The sequence below is a fragment of the Protopterus annectens genome, chromosome 6.part0 (genome assembly GCF_019279795.1).
Source record: "Protopterus annectens isolate FY-2018-M chromosome 6.part0, PAN1.0, whole genome shotgun sequence".
NCBI classification, from domain to species: Eukaryota; Metazoa; Chordata; order Ceratodontiformes; family Protopteridae; genus Protopterus; species Protopterus annectens.
The window spans coordinates 1,180,257,498-1,180,276,496 of NC_056737.1; the positions used below are offsets into that span (position 1 = coordinate 1,180,257,498).

The 18,999-nt window shown below is 42.9% G+C and overlaps 1 protein-coding gene across 2 annotated transcripts in view; it reads right to left on the reverse strand.

Annotated features, from left to right (window-relative positions):
• Positions 1 to 18,999, reverse strand: part of LOC122804746 (probable hydrolase PNKD) — a 660,794-nt gene that overhangs the window by 527,129 nt on the left and 114,666 nt on the right. For both annotated transcript variants that reach the window (XM_044074811.1, XM_044074810.1), the window contains exon 4: positions 16,933 to 16,991. In XM_044074811.1, coding sequence (XP_043930746.1) covers positions 16,933 to 16,991 — 59 coding nt within the window. The remainder of the gene's footprint in view (positions 1 to 16,932; positions 16,992 to 18,999) is intronic.

The following is an 18,999-nucleotide window of genomic DNA, read 5'->3' on the forward strand; positions in this document are numbered from 1 at the left end:
GAGCATTTATTTTTAGGCCTCCACCCACTGATTTGGGGGGAGGTCTGGCCATCCACTTAGGGGTGGTAGTGAGTGGAAGTGGAATCTGTATCCTAGGGAAACTGTTTAAAACCCATTTGTCCTGGGTAATGAGTTCCCAGTTGTTTGTATGCAGGGCGAGCTTTCCTCCTACGGGAGCAGGTAGTAGAGCAGGGCTTGGAAGGGTTAAGGATAAGTCATTGTGCCATTTTTCCATAGGGGGGTGGCTTACTACTCATTGCTTTGGAAGTGGGAGGCCTGTGCTAGCCTGAGACTGAAGTCTTGGTGGTCTGCTGCTCCTGGGTTTGGACTGAGAAGGCCTGGAAGGGACTGGAAAAGACCAGTTCTGTGAAGGCCAATGCATACTGAATCTAGGAGGCTGTACTTGTAAATCTTTAACAGTTTGCATAGATTTAGCTTTTTCCTCCATCCTTTTGAGGACTTCTGCTTTGTTGCCAAAAAGGCGGTCTTGCTTTAAGGGTGCATCCAGTAATTTAGCTTTGACATAATCTGGCAAATGTAGTTCCTTAAGCCACACATGCCTTCTAAGTACAGACCCAGTGACAGCAGCCCTGCAATATGCTTCTAAAGCATCAAAACCACATCACAAAGTATGTTTACCAACTTGTTCAGCAGAATGGACTAACTCTTGCAAATCTTTGTGTTCAGCACAGTCAGGAATCAACATAATTTTCTGTTTAGGTAGTCCTATAATATGCTGCTGATACTTTAACATATGAAACTGGCAATTTAAAGCCCTAATGGCCAAAGTAGCAGAAGCGTATACCTTCTTACCCCATCTGTCTAAAGCTCTAGAGTCCCTATCGGAAGGGGTAGGATTTTTGGCAGTAGTAGCCTTAATGCAGTTTGGTCCTTGGGAAATGGTCTCTGGATCCATAGTAGGATTCTTGAAGAGGAATTTGTCAGAGTCAGGTACTCTGCAGTACCTGTCAGGTTTCCTGGGAGCAGGAGGCAAAGTGTCTGGGGTAAGGCTGGATTCCAAAAAAAACAATCTACAATCTCCAGAAAGTACAGTTGTGTACACTTACCATAAATGTAGATGTTTGAGTGTATTCACTGTTGCAGTCATTACATTTGGGTTATCTGCTTGCAGTAGCCCTCAGTCGGCCTGATTACCAAAGTTTTGGGTCCTGCGTCAGTTGCTGTCTCATCTTCTGTGATGTCAGGTAGTCAGGGGTATAAAGCATGCAGCCGATGCCATTACATGATTTTTTCTTGCCCCAGATGTCAGGTGCCCCCCTAATGGGAAGCAATTAAAAAAAAAAATATATATATATATATATATAAGAGGTTACACCTCCAACAAAAAGGCAAATACACTAAAGCTTTTAAGCATAGTAAAGGAGAGTAAAGGTATAAGCCAAAAGAAGTTGGGGGCTGGAAGGAGGGTAACCAGGACTGCAACAATGAATACACTCAAACATCTACATTTATGGTAAGTGTACATAAATGTACTGTGTTCTTCATGTTTCACTGTTGCAGTCATCACATTTCGGTAGATTCCCAAAGCTAAGGATGGGAGGAGGCATTTAGATAGCATTAGTACCAGCTATAAGGCCCTGCAAGACTGCAGTGGCAAAGCTAGCTCTGGATTTAGAGAAAATGGGTAAATGGTAATGCCTGGTGAAAGTAGTATGTACAGAACTCCAGGTAGCAGCTTCTAGGATGTCCCTGGTAGGTACACCTCTGAGAAAGGCTGTAGAGGTAGATGCAGCCCTGGTTGAATGGGGTCTAATCCCCTGTGGGATAGGTTTTCCATGGTGCTTATAGCAGAAATGAATTTTATTTATTTATTATTTATTTTATTTTACATTTGTTAACCGGGCTAGTCTATCTGGATATATTTCCATTTTCAGTAGAGGCCCGGGGAGAAAAGCTCCACATGTAGACAGGACGGATACAACATAACAAAAAATACATAACAGATTAACAAACAGATTAAAAAAGTGGTAGGTCTTTCACTCAAGACAAGAATAATTAATTATATTTAAAGGTATAAACCACATGTTCAACATAATTTGATCTTTGGAATCAATTAGAGAAAGCATGAAACCAAGGAAAAGAGAGAACATTAATCAAAAGAAGGTACAGATTAGAAGAGATATGTATTGCCAGAAAGAGAGAGAGAAATAGCCATGAGGAGGAGAAAGAACCAAGAAAATTTTAATCAGGCTTAGAGCAGGAACATATCCAGTGGTTTTTAAGGTGGAATGCAATGGCCTATCCATTTAGAAATGGTTTGCTTTGAAATAGCCTTCCCCTCTGCCCCTGCAGCAAATGCCACCAGCAGTTGTTCATATTTCCTTTGAGGTTTAGTCCTGTTCAAGTAAAATCTAAGTTGTCTGTGCACAAGGAGTGCAGTATCCATTCCCCTTTGTTCTGTGGATTAGAAAAGAAGGTTGGCAAATTAATGGATTAAGAGCCACACTGGATACCACCTTGGGCATGAAAGAGATTGGTCCTGAGGGACACCCTGTCCGCATGAAAGATGATGAAAGGCTCCACTGCCATAAGGGCCTGTAATTCAGACACCCATCTTGCTGAAGTGATTGCTAAAAGGAAGGCTGTTTTCCGAGAAAGGAATTTTAACTCTGCACTTGCAGCTGTCTCAAAAGGAGGAAGAGCAAGTTTTTCCAATACAAAGTTGAGGTCCCAGGCTGGAGTTGGGTCTCTCCTGGGTGGTCTTTTTGGTGCCTCGGAGGAACTTCTTGAGCAGCGAGTGAGAAAAGAGGGGTGGTTCTGTGTTGTAACGAACTGAAATGGTGGCGGTGTGAATTTTAATGGAGGAAAAAGAAAGGCTCTTGTGAAGCATCTCAGTTAAGTATTGAGGAATCTGAGGTAAATTGGGCGCTGCTGTGTCCATCCCTTGAATTTGGTTCCAGGCACAGAATCTTTTCCATTTTTCAGCATAAGATTTTCTAGTACTAGGCCTCCTTGCCTCCAAAATGACATCCAACACTTGTTTACTGAGGGATGGTAGTGGAGAGATTAGGTAATTAGCCAGGCTGTCAGGTTCAGGGTTTGAAGCTGAGGGTGCAGAATCTGGTTCTCCTGTTGTGACAACAGGGTAGGGGTCTGAGGCAGGTGCCATGGGGCCAGCAGTGACATACTGCGCAAGAGGGGGTGCCAGTGTTGGCGTGGCCAGTCTGGTGCAATCAGTATCATCCTTGGTTTGTCCTGTTTGATCTTTAGTAGGATCTTGGGTAGGACAGGCAGAGGAGGAAAGACATAAACTGATAGGTTTTTCCATCTGAAGGACAGAGCATCCACTTTCCAAGCTTGTTTGTGGGGAGTCCTTGTGCAGAATTTGTCCAATTGGTAGTTCTGGAGGGAGGCAAACAGGTCTATACCTGGGCTCCACCATTTGTTTGTCAACATGATGAAAGTCCTTGGTTCCAGTTTCCACTCGTGTGGGTCCATGAGATTTCTGCTTAGTTCGTCTGCCAGTGTTATTTAGTTTTCCTAACAGGAATTGAACCTGTTGATGAACTTGGTAGCTCAAGGCTGTGTTCCACAGAGCCAAGGCTAGTCTGCAGAAGGGGTAAGAATAGGTGCCCCCCCCTGCTTGTTTATGTAGCACATAACAGTGGTGTTGTCCGTCTTTACCATTAATTGTCCTGGAAGAATGTGGTCCTTGAAGGCTGTCAGAGCATTCTGTACAGCTAACATTTCTTTTTGATTGATGTGCAGGTGCATTTGACTTGGGTTCCATTTGCCCTGAATGCACTTCCCTGCCAGGTGAGCCCCCTATGCATAGTCTGATGTGTCTGTTGTTAGGGTTTGGGTGGCAGGGGGTATAGTGAATGGTAGTCCCTTGTTTTGGTGGCAGGCCTCTGCCCACCAAAGGAACTCTAACCGCAGGCAAGGTATGATAGGAATCATTGTTTCTAGGTCCTGAAAATGTTGACACCATAGGCTTTTTAGATACCACTGTAGTTTCCTCATATGCAGTCTTGCATATGTAATTAGTAGAATGTAGGAGGCCATGAACCCCAAGGCTTGCAGTATTTACCTTGCAGATAGCAGGTTTTTTGTGGCCATTAGTTTGAAGTGATGTAATTTGTTTCTCTGGCGTGAAGAAAGCCATCTGGGAAGTTGAAAGCTTGCTCCCAGGAATATAATTTGTGATTTATTTTAGTTTATGGTGGACCCCAGACAAGTTAGCACCTTTTGTACAAATGCCAGATGATGCAAAAGTATGTCCTGACTTTCTGCCTGAATTAGACAATTGTCCGGGTATGGATATATTTGAATATTTCTTTGCCTGCAAAATGCAATGACTGGAGCTAGGCACTTTGTGAATACCCTGGGTGCAGTACATAAGACAAAGGGCAGTGTAGAGAACTGATAGTGCTAGTAGCCTGCTTTAAAGCGTAGGTATCTTCTGCAAGATTTCCTGATTGGGATATGCAGGTAGGCTTCCTAAATCGAGTGTTGCCAACCAGGCATCTTTGCCTAGCATAGGAAGCAACTGGTGAAGAGTTAGCATCTTGAATTTTGCAATCACCAAAAAGGTGTTTAAGGTAGATAGGTCCAGGATAGGACACCATGAGTTGTCTTTTCTGGGTACCAGAAAGAGTCTTGAGTAGAAACCTTGTCCCTTTTCCTCTTCTGGTACAGTTTGAATAGCCTTTATGCTTAAGAGAGAGAGTACTTGATTTTGAGCCTCTGCCCGCTGATTTGTTGGTAGATCTGGCCAACCGTTTGGGGTTGGTAACGTATGGAATTGAAATCTGTATCCTAGGGAAACTATATTTAAAACCCATTTATCCTGGGTAATGAGTTCCCAATTTTTTGCCTGCAGAGCAATCTTTCCCCTTAAAGGAGCAGTCAGAAGTGCTTGGAAGTCATTGAGACAGTTTACCATACGGGGGAAGTCTTACTATTCCCTGATTTGGAAGTGGGAGCCCCTCCCACTGCTTAGTCATGTGCGTACCCTGGGACTAAAGCCTGAGTGTTCTGCTGGATCTGGGTTTGGACTGAGAAGGCTTGGAAGAGGCAGGAAAGGACCAATTCTTAGCGGGCCAATGCCTACTAAATCTTGGAGGCTGTACTTGCAGAAAATCTTTAACAGTTTGCATAGATTTAGCTTTTTCCTCCATCTTTTTAAGATCTTCTTCTGCTTTGTTGCCAAACAGGTGGTCCTGATTTAAGGGAGCATCCAATAATTTAGCTTTAACATGATCTGGCAAGGATTGCTCCTTAAGCCAAACATGCCTTCTAAGTACAGACCCAGTGACTGTAGCCCTGCAAGATGCCTCTAGTGAATCAAAACCACACTGCAAAGTATGTTTTCCAACTTGTTCAGCAGAATGCATTAAATCCTGTAAATCCTTATTTTCAGCACAATCAGGAATCAACATCATTTTTTGTTTAAGCAGTCCAATAATATGCTGCTGATACTTTAGCATATGAAACTGGCAGTTTAAGGCCCTAATGGCCAAGGTTGCAGAAGTGTATACCTTCTTACTACATCTATCCAGCGCCCTGGAGTCTCCATCAGAGGGGATAGGATTTTTGGCAGTAGTGGCTTTAATGCCCTTGGGCCCCTGTGAAATGGTCTCAGGATCCGCAGTGGAATTTTTAAAAAAGGAACTTGAGAGTCAGGAACCCTGTAATATCTACCAGGTTTTTTGAGAGCAGGAGGTAAAGAGTCAGGGGCCACGCTGGATTCTGAAAAGGCATCATCCACAATGTCCAATACAGGAGGGATAGCTAAAGGCCTGTGCTGGGGCAGGAGTAAAAAATCCCTAAGCCTCTTTTTAGAATCAGATAATCCTGGCTTTCCCAATGAAAATACTCCCTAAGAGTATGCAAGGTTTCACAAAAAGATAAATCCTCTGGGGTGGGGGGGGGGGGGGCAGAGGGAATACAGGCCTCTGCATCAGAATCCTCATAGGTAGACAAGGGTAAATCCTGGTCATCAAAGGAAAAGTACAGTTTTGTACCTACCATAAATGTAGATGTTCGAGTGCTCATACAGCTGCAGTCATAACAGATGGGTTATCCTGCCGTCAGGCGGGTCCTCGGTCGGCCGAATTCCAAAGTCTAGGTCCAGCGTCGGTTGTCGTCGCTTCTTCCCTGACGTCAGTGCGGCAGGGGTATAAAAGAGCCAGCCGACGCCATCTTCTTCAGTTTTTCTTGCCCCAGATGTCAGGTGCCCCCAGAAGGAAGGCAAAACATAAACTTATGTAATCATGCAATATAGAATAATCAAAAAACAGTAGTTGCAAGCAAATACACCATAAAGGAATACCCCAAATAGGTTGTATGACAAGGTGTATGTCATAAGGCTTGTCCTAAGAGGGGATGGAGGGGAGGAAACCTGGACTGCAGCTGCATGAGCACTCGAACATCCACATTTATGGTAGGTACAAAACTGTACTATGTTCATCGTGCATACAGCTGCAGTCATAACAGATGGGAAGAATCCCAAAGCTAAGTAGGGGTGGCAGGCACTAAGTGGCACCAGGAGGAGCAAGGATGCCCTGCAAGACAGCTGTGGCAAATCCTGCTCTAGATTTAGAGTAAAGTGGAAGGTGATAGTGTTTGGAGAAAGTGTGCACTGAACTCCAAGTGGCTGCTTCCAAAATGTCCTTGGTAGGAAACCCCCTGAGGAAAGCTGTAGAGGTAGCTGTGGCCCTTGTGGAGTGGGATCTGATGCTTGAAGGCACTGCTTTTCCATGAAATGAGTAACAAAAGCGTATGCAGTGGGCTATCCATTTTGAGATTGTCTGTTTGGAGATAGCCTTTCCTTGAGCACCTGTAGCATAGGACACAAAGAGTTGCTCAGATTTCCTGAATGGCTTTGTCCTGTCCAAATAATAACAAAGTTGTCTGTGAATGTCCAAAGAATGTAGTAGTCTTTCCCCTTTGTTTTGTGGATTAGGATAAAAGGTAGGTAAGTGGATAGTCTGGTTCAAAGCTACACTGGATACTACCTTTGGCATAAAGGTAGGGTTGGTTCGTAAGGAAACTCTGTCCTGATGGAAAATGATGAATGGTTGCACAGCCATGAGGGTCTGTAGTTCCGAAACCCTGCATGCTGAGGTGATAGCCAGAAGGAAGGCTGTTTTCCATGACAAGTATTGTAGTTCTGTTGAAGCAGCTGGCTCAAATGGAGGAAGGGTCAGCTTTTCCAATATGAAGTTGAGGTCCCAAGCAGGGACTGGTGGTTTCCTTGGGGGTTTTATATTCTTTGCCCCTCTGAGGAACTGCCTTAAGAGAGGTTGAGAGATTAAAGGAGGATCTGTGTTGTATTGTGCAGAAGTGGCTGAAGCGTGGATTTTTGGAGGAGAAGGAAAGTCCATTGTTCAACATCTCAGTTAGGTACTGTAAAATTTGTGGTAAATTTATTACCCAAGGATTCTGGCTCTTTTTCTGATTCCAGGCACAAAATCGTTTCCATTTGGCGGAGTAGACTTTTCTAGTAGAAGGTCTTCTGGCCTCCAGGATGACGTCCTGCACCTCCTTGGAGAGGAGGGTCTGTTGGGAGATCAAGGGATTCTCCATGCAGCTAGATTTAGGGTTTTGAGCTGGCTGTGAAGAGTTTTGAAATTGTGCTGGGACAAGAGAAGAGGCACTAGAGGTAGGAACCATGGTGGGGAATGTGTCAGGCTCTTCAGGAGCGGATACCAGTGTTGTCTTGGCCAATCTGGTGCAATGAGAATCATTTTTGGCCTCTCTGCTCTGGCTTTTAATAGAACTTTGGGCAGCAGAGGAAGAGGCGGAAAGGCATAGACTGTCAACGTTGTCCAATTGAAAGAAAGTGCGTCCACTTTCCAGGCCTGTGGGTGATAGGTCCTTGAACAAATTTTTTTCAATTGGTAATTTCTGTGGGTAGCAAAAAGATCTATGTCTGGCTGTCCCCAAGCCTGAGTTATCTTTGCGAAAACTTGAGGATGCAACTTCCATTCGTGTGGATCTGTCATATTTCTGCTTAGGCTGTCTGCCAGTGTGTTTTCCTTCCCTGGCAGGAATTGTGCCTGAAGTTGGATTTGCAATTCCAGAGCTATGTTCCATAGGGTCATGGCTAGTCTGCACAGGGGGTATGAATGAGTTCCCCCCTGTTTGTTTATGTACCACATCACTGTGGTGTTGTCTGCCCATATCAATAGCTGGCCTGGATGCAGTAGGTCTTTGAAGGCCATAATAGCATTTTGCACTGCTAGCATTTCCTTTTGGTTGATGTGTAGGTGCTTCTCTTTTTGAGACCATTTTCCCTGAATGCATTGATCTGTCGTGTGCCCCCCAGGCATAGTCCGAGGCGTCTGTTGTGATGATTTGAGTTGCTTGAGGTACACAGAAAGGAAGACCTATGTTTCTTTGGCATGCTTGAGCCCACCACAGAAATTCCTTTTGGAGACATGGAATGAGTGGTATAATTGTTTCCAAACTGTGGCTGTGTTGAGACCATAAGTTATTTAGGTACCATTGAAGTTTCCTCATATGCAGCTTTGCACATGGGATCAGAAGGATGCAAGATGCCATGAATCCCAGAGCCTGCAGGAATTTCCTTGCAGTCAGCCTGGTGAAGGTTGCCATTTTGCTGAAGTACTGAGATAGTTGCCCTTGTTTGTCTGGCGTGAGGTAGGCCATCTGGGTGGTTGTATTCAAGCTGGCACCCAGGAAAATTATTCTTTGAGAGGGTATTAGTTTTGATTTCTTTTTGTTGACTGTGTATCCGAGAAAGTTCAACAGTTTTATTACAAATGCCAGGTGTTTCAGAAGTATGTCCTTGCTGTCTGCTTGGATCAGGCAGTCGTCCAGATATGGGTATATTTGTATTCCTTGAAGACTGCAGAAGGCAATTACTGATGCCAGGCATTTCGTAAACACTCTGGGCGCAGTAGATAAGCCAAAGGGCAATGCAGAGAATTGATAATGGGTTGAACCTGCAAGAAATCTGAGGTATCTTCTGCAATCTTGTCTGATGGGGACATGCAGGTATGCCTCCTTGAGGTCCAATGTTACCAGACAAGACTCCTTGCCCAGCATGGTAAGAAGCTGCTGTAATGTGAGCATCTTGAATTTTGGTACCTGTAAATATGTGTTTAGGATGGATAGGTCTAAAATAGGTCTCCAATCTTTGTCTTTCCTTGGTACCAGGAATAGTCTGGAATAAAACCCTTGACCTTGTTCTTTTGCAGGTACCTCTTGAATAGCTTTCATGTCCATGAGAGCTGAAATTTGTTTTTGTGCCTCTGCCCTTTGATTTTGTGGCAGGTTTGGCATGCCTCTCATTTTTGGAAGGGTGTGAAAGTGGAATCTGTAGCCTCTGTCTATAATGTCCAGAATCCATTTGTCTTTTGTGACAATATGCCAATTTTTTTGAGAATAATGCCAGCTTTCCGCCCAAAGGTGCTGCCATTAATGCTTTGCTTGGCAGGTAAAGGGGGAAGTCATTGTGTCTGCTTTCTGAATGACTGTGATCTATCTTCTCCACCTCTTGGAGTTGGTGCTTGCCATTGTCTGGCTCTGAATGATCCTTGAGGTTGCCCTCTACCCCTCGGGCGTCTGTATCTGCCTCTTTGAGGTCTTTTCATGGCTGGAAAGGACCAATTTTTTGAAGGCCAGTTTCTGCTGAAACGTGGAGGTTGTACCTGCAGGAAATCCTTCACTGTTTGCATTGATCTTGCTTTTTCCTCCATTTTCTTTAGTACCTCCTCAGCTTTAATACCAAACAATACATCTTTTTGAAGAGGTGCATCTAGTAATTTAGCTTTGAAATGATCTGGTAAGGTTTGCTCTTTGAGCCAAGCATGACTACGTATGACAGAACCTGTAACAGCAGCTCTACATGAGGCCTCTAAAGCATCAAAACCACACTGCAAGGTATGTTTACCCACTTGCTCTGCACTATGCAACAAATCCTGCAACTCTTTTAAATCTGGTTGTTCTAGTTGTGTCATTTTGCTTTTCAACTGAGACAACAAAAACTGTTGATACTTTAACATATGGAACTGAGAGTTTAATGCCCTCATGGTTAAAGTGGCCGAGGTGTACACCTTTTCCCCCCCACCTTTCTAAAGCTCTGGAATCTCTCTCTGAAGGTAATGGGTTTTTAGCAGTAGAGGCCTTAATTCCCTTGGGACCCTGTGAAATAGTTTCTGGGTCAGCAGTATGGCTTTTATATAGGAACTGGTGTGAATCAGGAACCCGGTAATACCTGTCTGGTTTAACAGGAGCTGGAGGTAAAGAATCTGGGTTGAGGCTGGCTTCTGTGTACACATCATCTAATATATCTAAAACAGGAGGTATAGCCAGGGGCCTATGCTGGGGGAGCAAGAGAAAATCCCTGAGCCTTTTCTTGGAATCTGAGTAATCTTGACCTTCCCAGTGAAAGTGTTCCCTCAAAGTATGCAGGGTTTCCCCAAAAGAGTAGTCCTCAGGGGGGAGACCGAGGGAATAGACTCCGCTGCATCAGAGTCTTCAAAAGGAGAATAGGTATAGTCCTGGTCCTCAGAATGTTCAGAGGTAATAGAGGCTTGATCTGAGGAAGGGTAGTCTTCCTCTAATCTGGGCCTTTTGTCCAAGGGGGGGTTGAGAACCCCTGATAAGAGTAATCAAATCCTCAGCCATTTTGAGCATCTGTTTTTTAGGCATGGGGCCTTGAGAGGGGGTCTGAGGTTCCTGTTTTTTAGTTTTCATGGCTGCTTTAGATTTTGTGAAAGCTTTAATAGAGAAGGAGGAAGGCCTGAAGACACCTTGAGAAATGGCAGGCCTGTCTAAACTCTGAGTTTCCCCGCCAAGAGTGACGTCGGTATCTGTAGTTGGAATGGGGACCGAGGAGCCTGCGACCTCGGGTATTGAATACACCGGTAAAGAAGTGTCATCGGTACTCAGGGGCTGCGTAGGTGCCTCGCTGAGAACCGGAAAACCGGTAGTCGGCCTTAGCATGGTGTCAGTAGAAGTCGCGGACCTCGTATGTCAGTCCTTATCTTTGCATCTTTTACTCAAAACTGGAGTCAGAGTATCCGACGACATAATATAATAAAATTTTTTACCAAAATAGTGAAGGGCGAACTCCGCCAGACGCTTAATAGTGCGCTTGTTGAACCTAGCACAAAAACGGCAGGCCGAGACGTCGTGGTCTGGGCCTAGGCAAGGAATACAGAAAGAGTGGAAATCCTTATGCGGTATTTGCTTCCCACATGAAATGCAATTATTAACTTTGTCTGACATCGGTCTGAGGCAAGAAAAGTTTCCCCAACGGGGTACTTCGCTTTCAAGAAGACTTCGGCTGAAATATTTTCGTAAATCTCAGGAGCTGGGCGACTGGCACTTGCGAACTGCTTCTGCTTCGGGCACCGCGCGGCAAGAAATACTGAAGAAGATGGCGTCGGCTGGCTCTTTTATACCCCTGCCGCACTGCCGTCAGGGAAGAAGCGACGACAACCGACGCCGGACCTAGACTTTGGAATTCAGCCGACCGAGGACCCACCTGATGGCAGGATAACCCATCTGTTATGACTGCAGCTGTATGCACGATGAACATCAGAAATTTCAGAATCCTGGTCAGAAGTATCATAAGCAAATTCAGTCCTAGGTCTCTTAGAGGGGGAAGGTTGGCCTCCCCTGATTAAAGTAATAAGGTCTTCAGCCATTCTTATCATTTGTTTTTTAGGCATAGAGGCCTGACCATGCGGTCTGGGCATCGGTTTTCTAGTCATGGTTCAAGATTTAGGCCTTGAAGAAGACGATGGCATTGGTTTAATATGCAAGTCAGTAGGCCTGAATACACCCTTAGAAGCCGGTGCCTGCACAGCGGCTCTGGATACATCCAAGGTAGAGACATCCGCAAGTTCCACGGTTGAAGCATCTTGCGGCATACCGGACTCCGAATGGGTCTCAGTAGAGGCCTGTGAATCTGATGTAGTGGGTATCAGGGGCTGCAAAAGCACCTCACTGAGTACCAGCGAACTTGCGACTGGCTTAGGAGAGCAGCTTTGGACCTAGGCGGCCTGTCTCTGTCTTTATCTTTATGTTTTTTCGGAATGTCGGTAGTCTGATGGCTTACTGAAGACATATCTGGATAATTAAACCGAGCACCAAAATATTTAGAAGCATAAATATACAGACGATGAATAGTTTGTTGCTTAAATAAGGCACAAAACTGACAGCGAAGTATGTCGTGGTCAGGGCCTAGGCAAGGAATACAGTACGAATGGAAATCATTATGAGGTATTTGCTTTCCACAAGAAATACAATTATTAACTTTTACTGACATCAGTTTAAAGCAAGAAAAAGTTTCCCCAATGGGGTACTTAGCTTTAGTTGAAGACTTCAGTTCTGAAACTCGAAAACTAACATTTCACGAGTTGGCCGACCGGCACTTGCAAACTGTTTCTGCTTCGGGCACCGCACAGCAAGAAAGACTGATATAATGGCGTCGGCTGCATGCTTTATACCCCTGACTACCTGACGTCACGGAAGATGAGACAGCAACCAACGCAGGACCCAAGACTTTGATAATCAGGCCGACTGAGGGCTACTGCAAGCAGACAACCCAAATATGATGACTGCAACAGTGAAACACGAAGAACATCAAAACTATGGCTTGCCTTCTGAGCAACCAGAGACCCAGTAGTCCAGGATCTTTCTGCAACTTCACAAATCAAACAGCCTCACAAATAACAGAACAAAAGGGCCTTACAGAAACAGATGCTTGGTGCCAGAGCCATGGACTCAAGCAAAATGCCAAGAAATGTATAGTTATCCCCTTTGGGAAAAAACATGTACCCATGAATTACCACATAGGTGGCAGTACACTAAACACCAAAATTGTGATGAGACTTCGGGACGCAGGTGGACAGTGGTCTCAAGTTCGATAACAACATCGCCACAACAGTCAGGAAATCCTTCTATGTGGCACACCTCATCACTAAGGACTTTTCATCCAGAAAAAAAGGAGGTCATTGTCCCACTGTACTCATCTCTCATTAGACCCATTATTGAACACAATGCCCTGTTTGGTATGTACCTCTCAAGACATCTGCAACAGCTGGAAAGGCCGCAGAAATACCTCACTAAAAGAATCACAGGCCTAAAGCAGATGCCCTACGCTGACCGCCTTAAAAAACTCCAGCCATATCGTCTACAATCTCTGCTTAACATACAAGGCCATGTCAAACCCAGAGCTGTTGGACATGCTACAGTTAAAGAAATCCCAATCCCTCAGAGTCACACGCTCCAGGGATCTAAACCTGGTCATCACAATAAACAAAACATGCTGGAGGGATAGGTTCCTGAGCCAGAGACTCCCCAGACTCTGGAATAGACTGCCCATACATGTCAGGCAGAGTGCCTCTTTGGCCGTCTTCAAAAGGAACCTTGACGATTGGATGAGAGAAAGGAAATTCACCCCTGGGATCACGTCAGTCGCCCTGCTTGACAGGGATCCAGGGAAGTAAATAGTGTGGGAAGAAATAGCCAGGGAATTGTTATGGCTAGGCTTGTATAGGCCCTAGAGCCAGTAGCCTAGTACCAACCTATGAACAAGAGACTTGTAAACCTGCTTCAGCATATTAAGGATGTAGGTTTAGCATAATGGTTGGTCTTCATCTCATTGACACAAGGTACATGGTTTGATTCTGACCTTGGGTTACTGGCTAGGTTGACAACAGTCTTTAGATCAATTGCCTAGCGTTCACCAAATGTAACTTTCAGTGCATATAAGTTCTTCTAGTGACCCCAGAAATTACAGATTCATTAGTCTAACTCGTCTCGTATTCAAAGACAAGGAAATAATTATTATGGAAATGATTAATGACATAGGAAACCTCCAGACACTGAATCCAACCCAGTTTGTCTTTCTCCAAGAGGACATCATGCCTACTCAATCTAGTAGATTTTTTTGAGTAGGTCACCAAGGCAATAATAGATGACAGCGAAATGGTGCATCTGATACAAACCTACTACGGCCTTGTACAGCCTTGTAAACAAACTAATAAATTAGGCATAAACCCTTATCTTACACACTGGACTGCCAGCAGCTGGTTCTCAGATAGGACCCAGGAAGTTAGGGTAGGGGAGTCCACCTCCACAAAGAGGCTGGTCACTAGTGGGGTCCATCAGGGCTCAGTGCTGGGTCCTCTCCTTTTTGACAACTACTTCAGAGAAATGAAGGCCAATGTCAAGGGCCACTGGCTGACCAAGTTAATCATAGAATTCCCCCAAGATAATATCCTCCAAGAAGGGCTGACATAGACAAATAACTGGTGCTACAGACCCAGTTTAAAACTCAATGTTGAGAAATAGGCTACACCAGGAAACCACCTCATTGTTAACGCACCCCTAAGAGCAGACACAGTAATCATGGATTTGGGAATGCATGTGGACAGTAACCTGGCTTTTGACCCCAGTGTATCTAAGGTAGTACGAAGTGCATTATAAACTGTTCAACTTATAAGCGAGGGTATGCCCTCCGCTCTACAACAAATACCTAATCATATCTTTCCTAGGTTTCTTGTGTCCCCTCCTCTCCTTTCCTCCCCACCCTTCTAACTTCCTTACAACTTTTTTCTCATCCCCCACCCCCACATCTTTCCTACTATACCTCCTTCCACTTCTTTTTTTCGCTTAAATTTCTTAATATAACATCTAATGTCTGTCCAATAATCTAACCTAACCTTTAACTTTCACTTTTACTTCTACCCTCTTTACTCACTAAATCCTTTCATCTCCCGAACCATCAAACTTTGTACATTCTCCACCTACTATTGTACCACATGAATGTATTCAGTTACTGTCATAACTTTATATTAGAGATTTAAATGTTATTCAAATTAAATGCACTGTTCTATTATTGTCAATTTTAAATCGTTGTGGACCTTTTCTCCCTGGGCCGACATTGAAAATGGGTCTTTGACTCACGTCATTTAGGCCCAAGGAAGCCATTGTTCCATACTCCGCCATCATCAGAACTACTGAGTACAACAATCCCTTCACTATGTACCCAGTTAGGCACATACAACTACTGGAACCAACAGAATCCAAGGTGAGGAAACTCAAACCAACTGCAGTGTGTCACAGGAAAACTCACAGAAATAGCGTAGTAATACTTTAATAGCCGCTTTCGTCAAGAGACTTCATCAGAATACAAAATGATAAGAACAGTCTGCTTTAAATAACACTTCATTCAATCAATTAAACAATTAATCAATAAAAATTTAAAATACTGATAACATTCAATTAAATAAAGATGATGTAATATTCTTGTCTATACATAATTTACGATCCCTTAAAAAACATTTTATATTAATTGCTTCATTTAAACCTGGATGTTTATCAGATTTTAGTCTGATCTGCCACAATGTTTCTCTTTGTTCGACATAGTTCCTAAAGTCACCCCCTCTAAAATCTACTTTACATACTTCAATAATAGTAAATAAAAATTTCTTAAAGTTTTTACAAACCAAGGAATGTTTAAACAGGGCACTAGTTTCATCGTGGGTGTTGATATTATATATATGTTCACGGATACGTGTTTTTAAGCACCTGGTGGTCATTCCTACGTAAAATGCTGGACATTTAAACATTCCTTGGTTTGTAAAAACTTTAAGAAATTTTTATTTACTATTATTGAAGTATGTAAAGTAGATTTTAGAGGGGGTGACTTTAGGAACTGTCGAACAAAGAGAAACATTGTGGTAGATCAGACTAAAATCTGATAAACATCCAGGTTTAAATGAAGCAATTAATATAAAATGTTTTTTAAGGGATCGTAAATTATGTATAGACAAGAATATTACATCATCTTTATTTAATTGAATGTTATCAGTATTTTACATTTTTATTGATTAACTGTTTAATTGACTGAATGAAGTGTTATTTAAAGCAGACTGTTCTTATCATTTTGTATTCTGATGAAGTCTCTTGACGAAAGCGACTATTAAAGTATTACTACGCTATTTCTGTGAGTTTTCCTGTGACACACTGCAGTTGGTTTGAGTTTCCTCACCTTGGATTCTGTTGGTTTTCGTTTACAACTACTGGAACATCCACAGACACTCCCCACAAAAGATTACAGGGTGTTAAGAACATTTCCTGTCTGGATCACCTCAAACCTCTACCCCTCTACTCTGTCTCCTTCAGACTGTTGAGAGGTGATCTACATCTGACTTGCAAAGCATTCCGGGACTCCACTCTGACGGACCTCTTGCATATCAGTAAAACAAATTAGCATCAGCGCTACCTGATCCAGAGACTTAAACCTTGCTTGTGACATAAATAAGACATGTTGGGGGGACAGATGCGTCTCAGAGAATACCCCTTCCTTGGAACAGGATTCCCATCCATGTGAAGCACAGTTCTTCTCCGATTATATTCAAGCCAAATCTGGACCAGTGGATGGGAAACTGGAAATTCATCCCTGGTTCTGTCATTAATGTCTCTAATGGATGGAGGCAACCTGCAAATGTTTTGACCAGACATGGTGTAGCTTACACATACCCCTAAAAATAACCTCTACGACACAAAAGTTGTTGGATACATTTGAGATGCATGGCTAGGCTTAAAATGAGTTAGTCTCACATATACCTGTAATAAAACAAGGCAGAGAGACAGATTACTCAGCATACTGGATGGCTATTCATAAACTCACCTTGGGCTTGGCTGGCCTAGCTCTCTCTGGAGGGGAGTGGAGATGGGAAAGGCATAATAGTCATATGACTGAGCAGCCTTGAAATTCCAACAATCTCAATTACATACCTTTACAAGTGAGCAGCCATCTTTGAAATGGGAACTCCAACATTATGCTGCATTCTGACTAGTGGTGAAGAAAGATGTAAGATATTGTATGTCATATTAACGAGGATCCCCAAAATTTAATCCATATGACATTTTTCCAGATAGAATGTCTCAGTATGTCAACAGCATGCAGCATTTCCTTACCAGTGTTTATGGGTACACAAGATGGCCTCTAGTTCTGCTCCTTCCTGCTCAAGACATGCCTAAAAAGAAAAAAAAAAAAGAAATGAACATGGTTAAAAAAAAAAAGTTTTCCCATCAAAGACTAGCTGTTAAAATGGACAAGAAGACAGAATTAGCACACTAGGTCTGGTACAAGAAAGCATTGCAACTACTAAGGCAGAAATCGCCAACTAAATCATTCCTGAATGTTTAAGTAGCTCTGCGCTACAGCCAAGTTAACCACCAACTTATATTACCCTCTCCATCACACAGCATTTGATTTACAAGTTAAATAATACTATACTCAGAAAGGCAGTTAAGTGACAGTACACCTGCAATTTATTTCTGTTACTGCTACTGGTCATATAGCTGCATCTTATATTGGCAAGCTATCACTTCTAACTAAGATGACTTGTAGTTTTGAAGATGTACATCTGGAGTCCAAAATAAGATAAGCCATGGTTTCTGGCATGGAAAAAAAGGTGAATCCTGTAAGCGTCAAAGTAGCACCTTCTCTACTTCCAAATCTAGGTCCTTTTATGTATTTAATGGGCTGGCAACTAGCACTTATAATCATGTCTCATGACCAGGTCTACTGTCACCCATTAAATGGGCTAACAGAACAGCTGGAACATAGACCCTCATGAGCCTACCATCTCCCCATCACTATAAAATTACTAATTTTGTTAACTTGGTAGCTAGACAGGTCAAAAGAAGCTCTTCATCCCAGACTTAAGCATGAGGAGGAGGATGATAGTAAAACATTTCCTGGATGAACCAGGAGGACGTATTTATTATTCGACCTGCTTTATGAATTCAGTATCATGACTAACCTTGACACAACCCAATTAACCAGACTTGTAATCAAACTGCATGGTTTGCTTGTGGTCACCCTGTAAGGATGCATCATAACACGCTACTAAGATTCCTTTAGTGGCTTGAAATTAGACTATTTAATCACACCACAGCTAAGAAATGCTCACTTGGATCTGAATATTCCCAATAAATGTTGCATTGTTCATTATCAGCTCACTAAGTGAAACAATTTATTTCACCCTACAACTTTTACCCAGTCAACTTGTCATCCAAACACCTTCAAATATTTGATTCAGAAAGTCTGTCTTTTCAAAAGTAGTACAGAAACAATGGCAGCAGGAGTGTGGCTAGCCTGTTCTAAGATGGAAATGTAAACTGTTTTCTCCCCAGAGGAGGGATTTATAAATCATTACTCTGTAGATATCTCAGTTTCAAAGTATTTAAGATTATAGCAAGTATAGAAAATTTCTTTACCTGAAAATCCAAAAAATAAGTGTTATCCCTTCTTTGAGTTCCTGTCCCCGCTGGTTGGAGGATGAAGGCTACCAATAATGCTTCAACAAGACAGACTCTTGAGCTTAATTGGAGGTGAGTTGTCTGCAGCTGCAGGCAATTCGTCTTGAGATTTCTGAACGCTCTTTGCTTACAGAAATACAAAATCTGAGGGTAGGCAGGCAATTCAGTAAAAAAAAATAAAGCCTGGAATTGGGGGAAGTGAATACAAATAAGTTGTCTGCATTTAACAGAACAGTGCACAATTTGATTTATTTGTTTATTTAAAGGTAGCCAGTGCACCTTCTCTTAGGGCTAAAAGCAAATGTTATCTCAGAGCGTGCAAGAGACTTTTCACATTTGAGAAAGAAACACATAAAAGAAATTAAAAGTACAGACAGCAGTCAGTGTGAGAACACAAGCTGTAACATGCACTTTAGGATGGGGAACCTTCATTTTATATTAGTTAGTGTCTATGAGATCAGCCATCGATTTGAGGCAACTGCTCCTATTTTGAGGATGCAACTTAATTTGGTGAAATGTACTTAACTTAAAATAAACACACAAAGCTAATAGGAGATGGAGGGTTCTGAATATATATTTAGTTTCTGTCTAAGGTTTTCACTAAAGCAAAACGTCTTGAAAAATCTGACATAGGTTCAAATTGCGATGGGTACAAATGACTGTATAAAAGATCATCCTGCCAAACAGTATCTGCATGTCGGGCAAAAGTTGGAAATA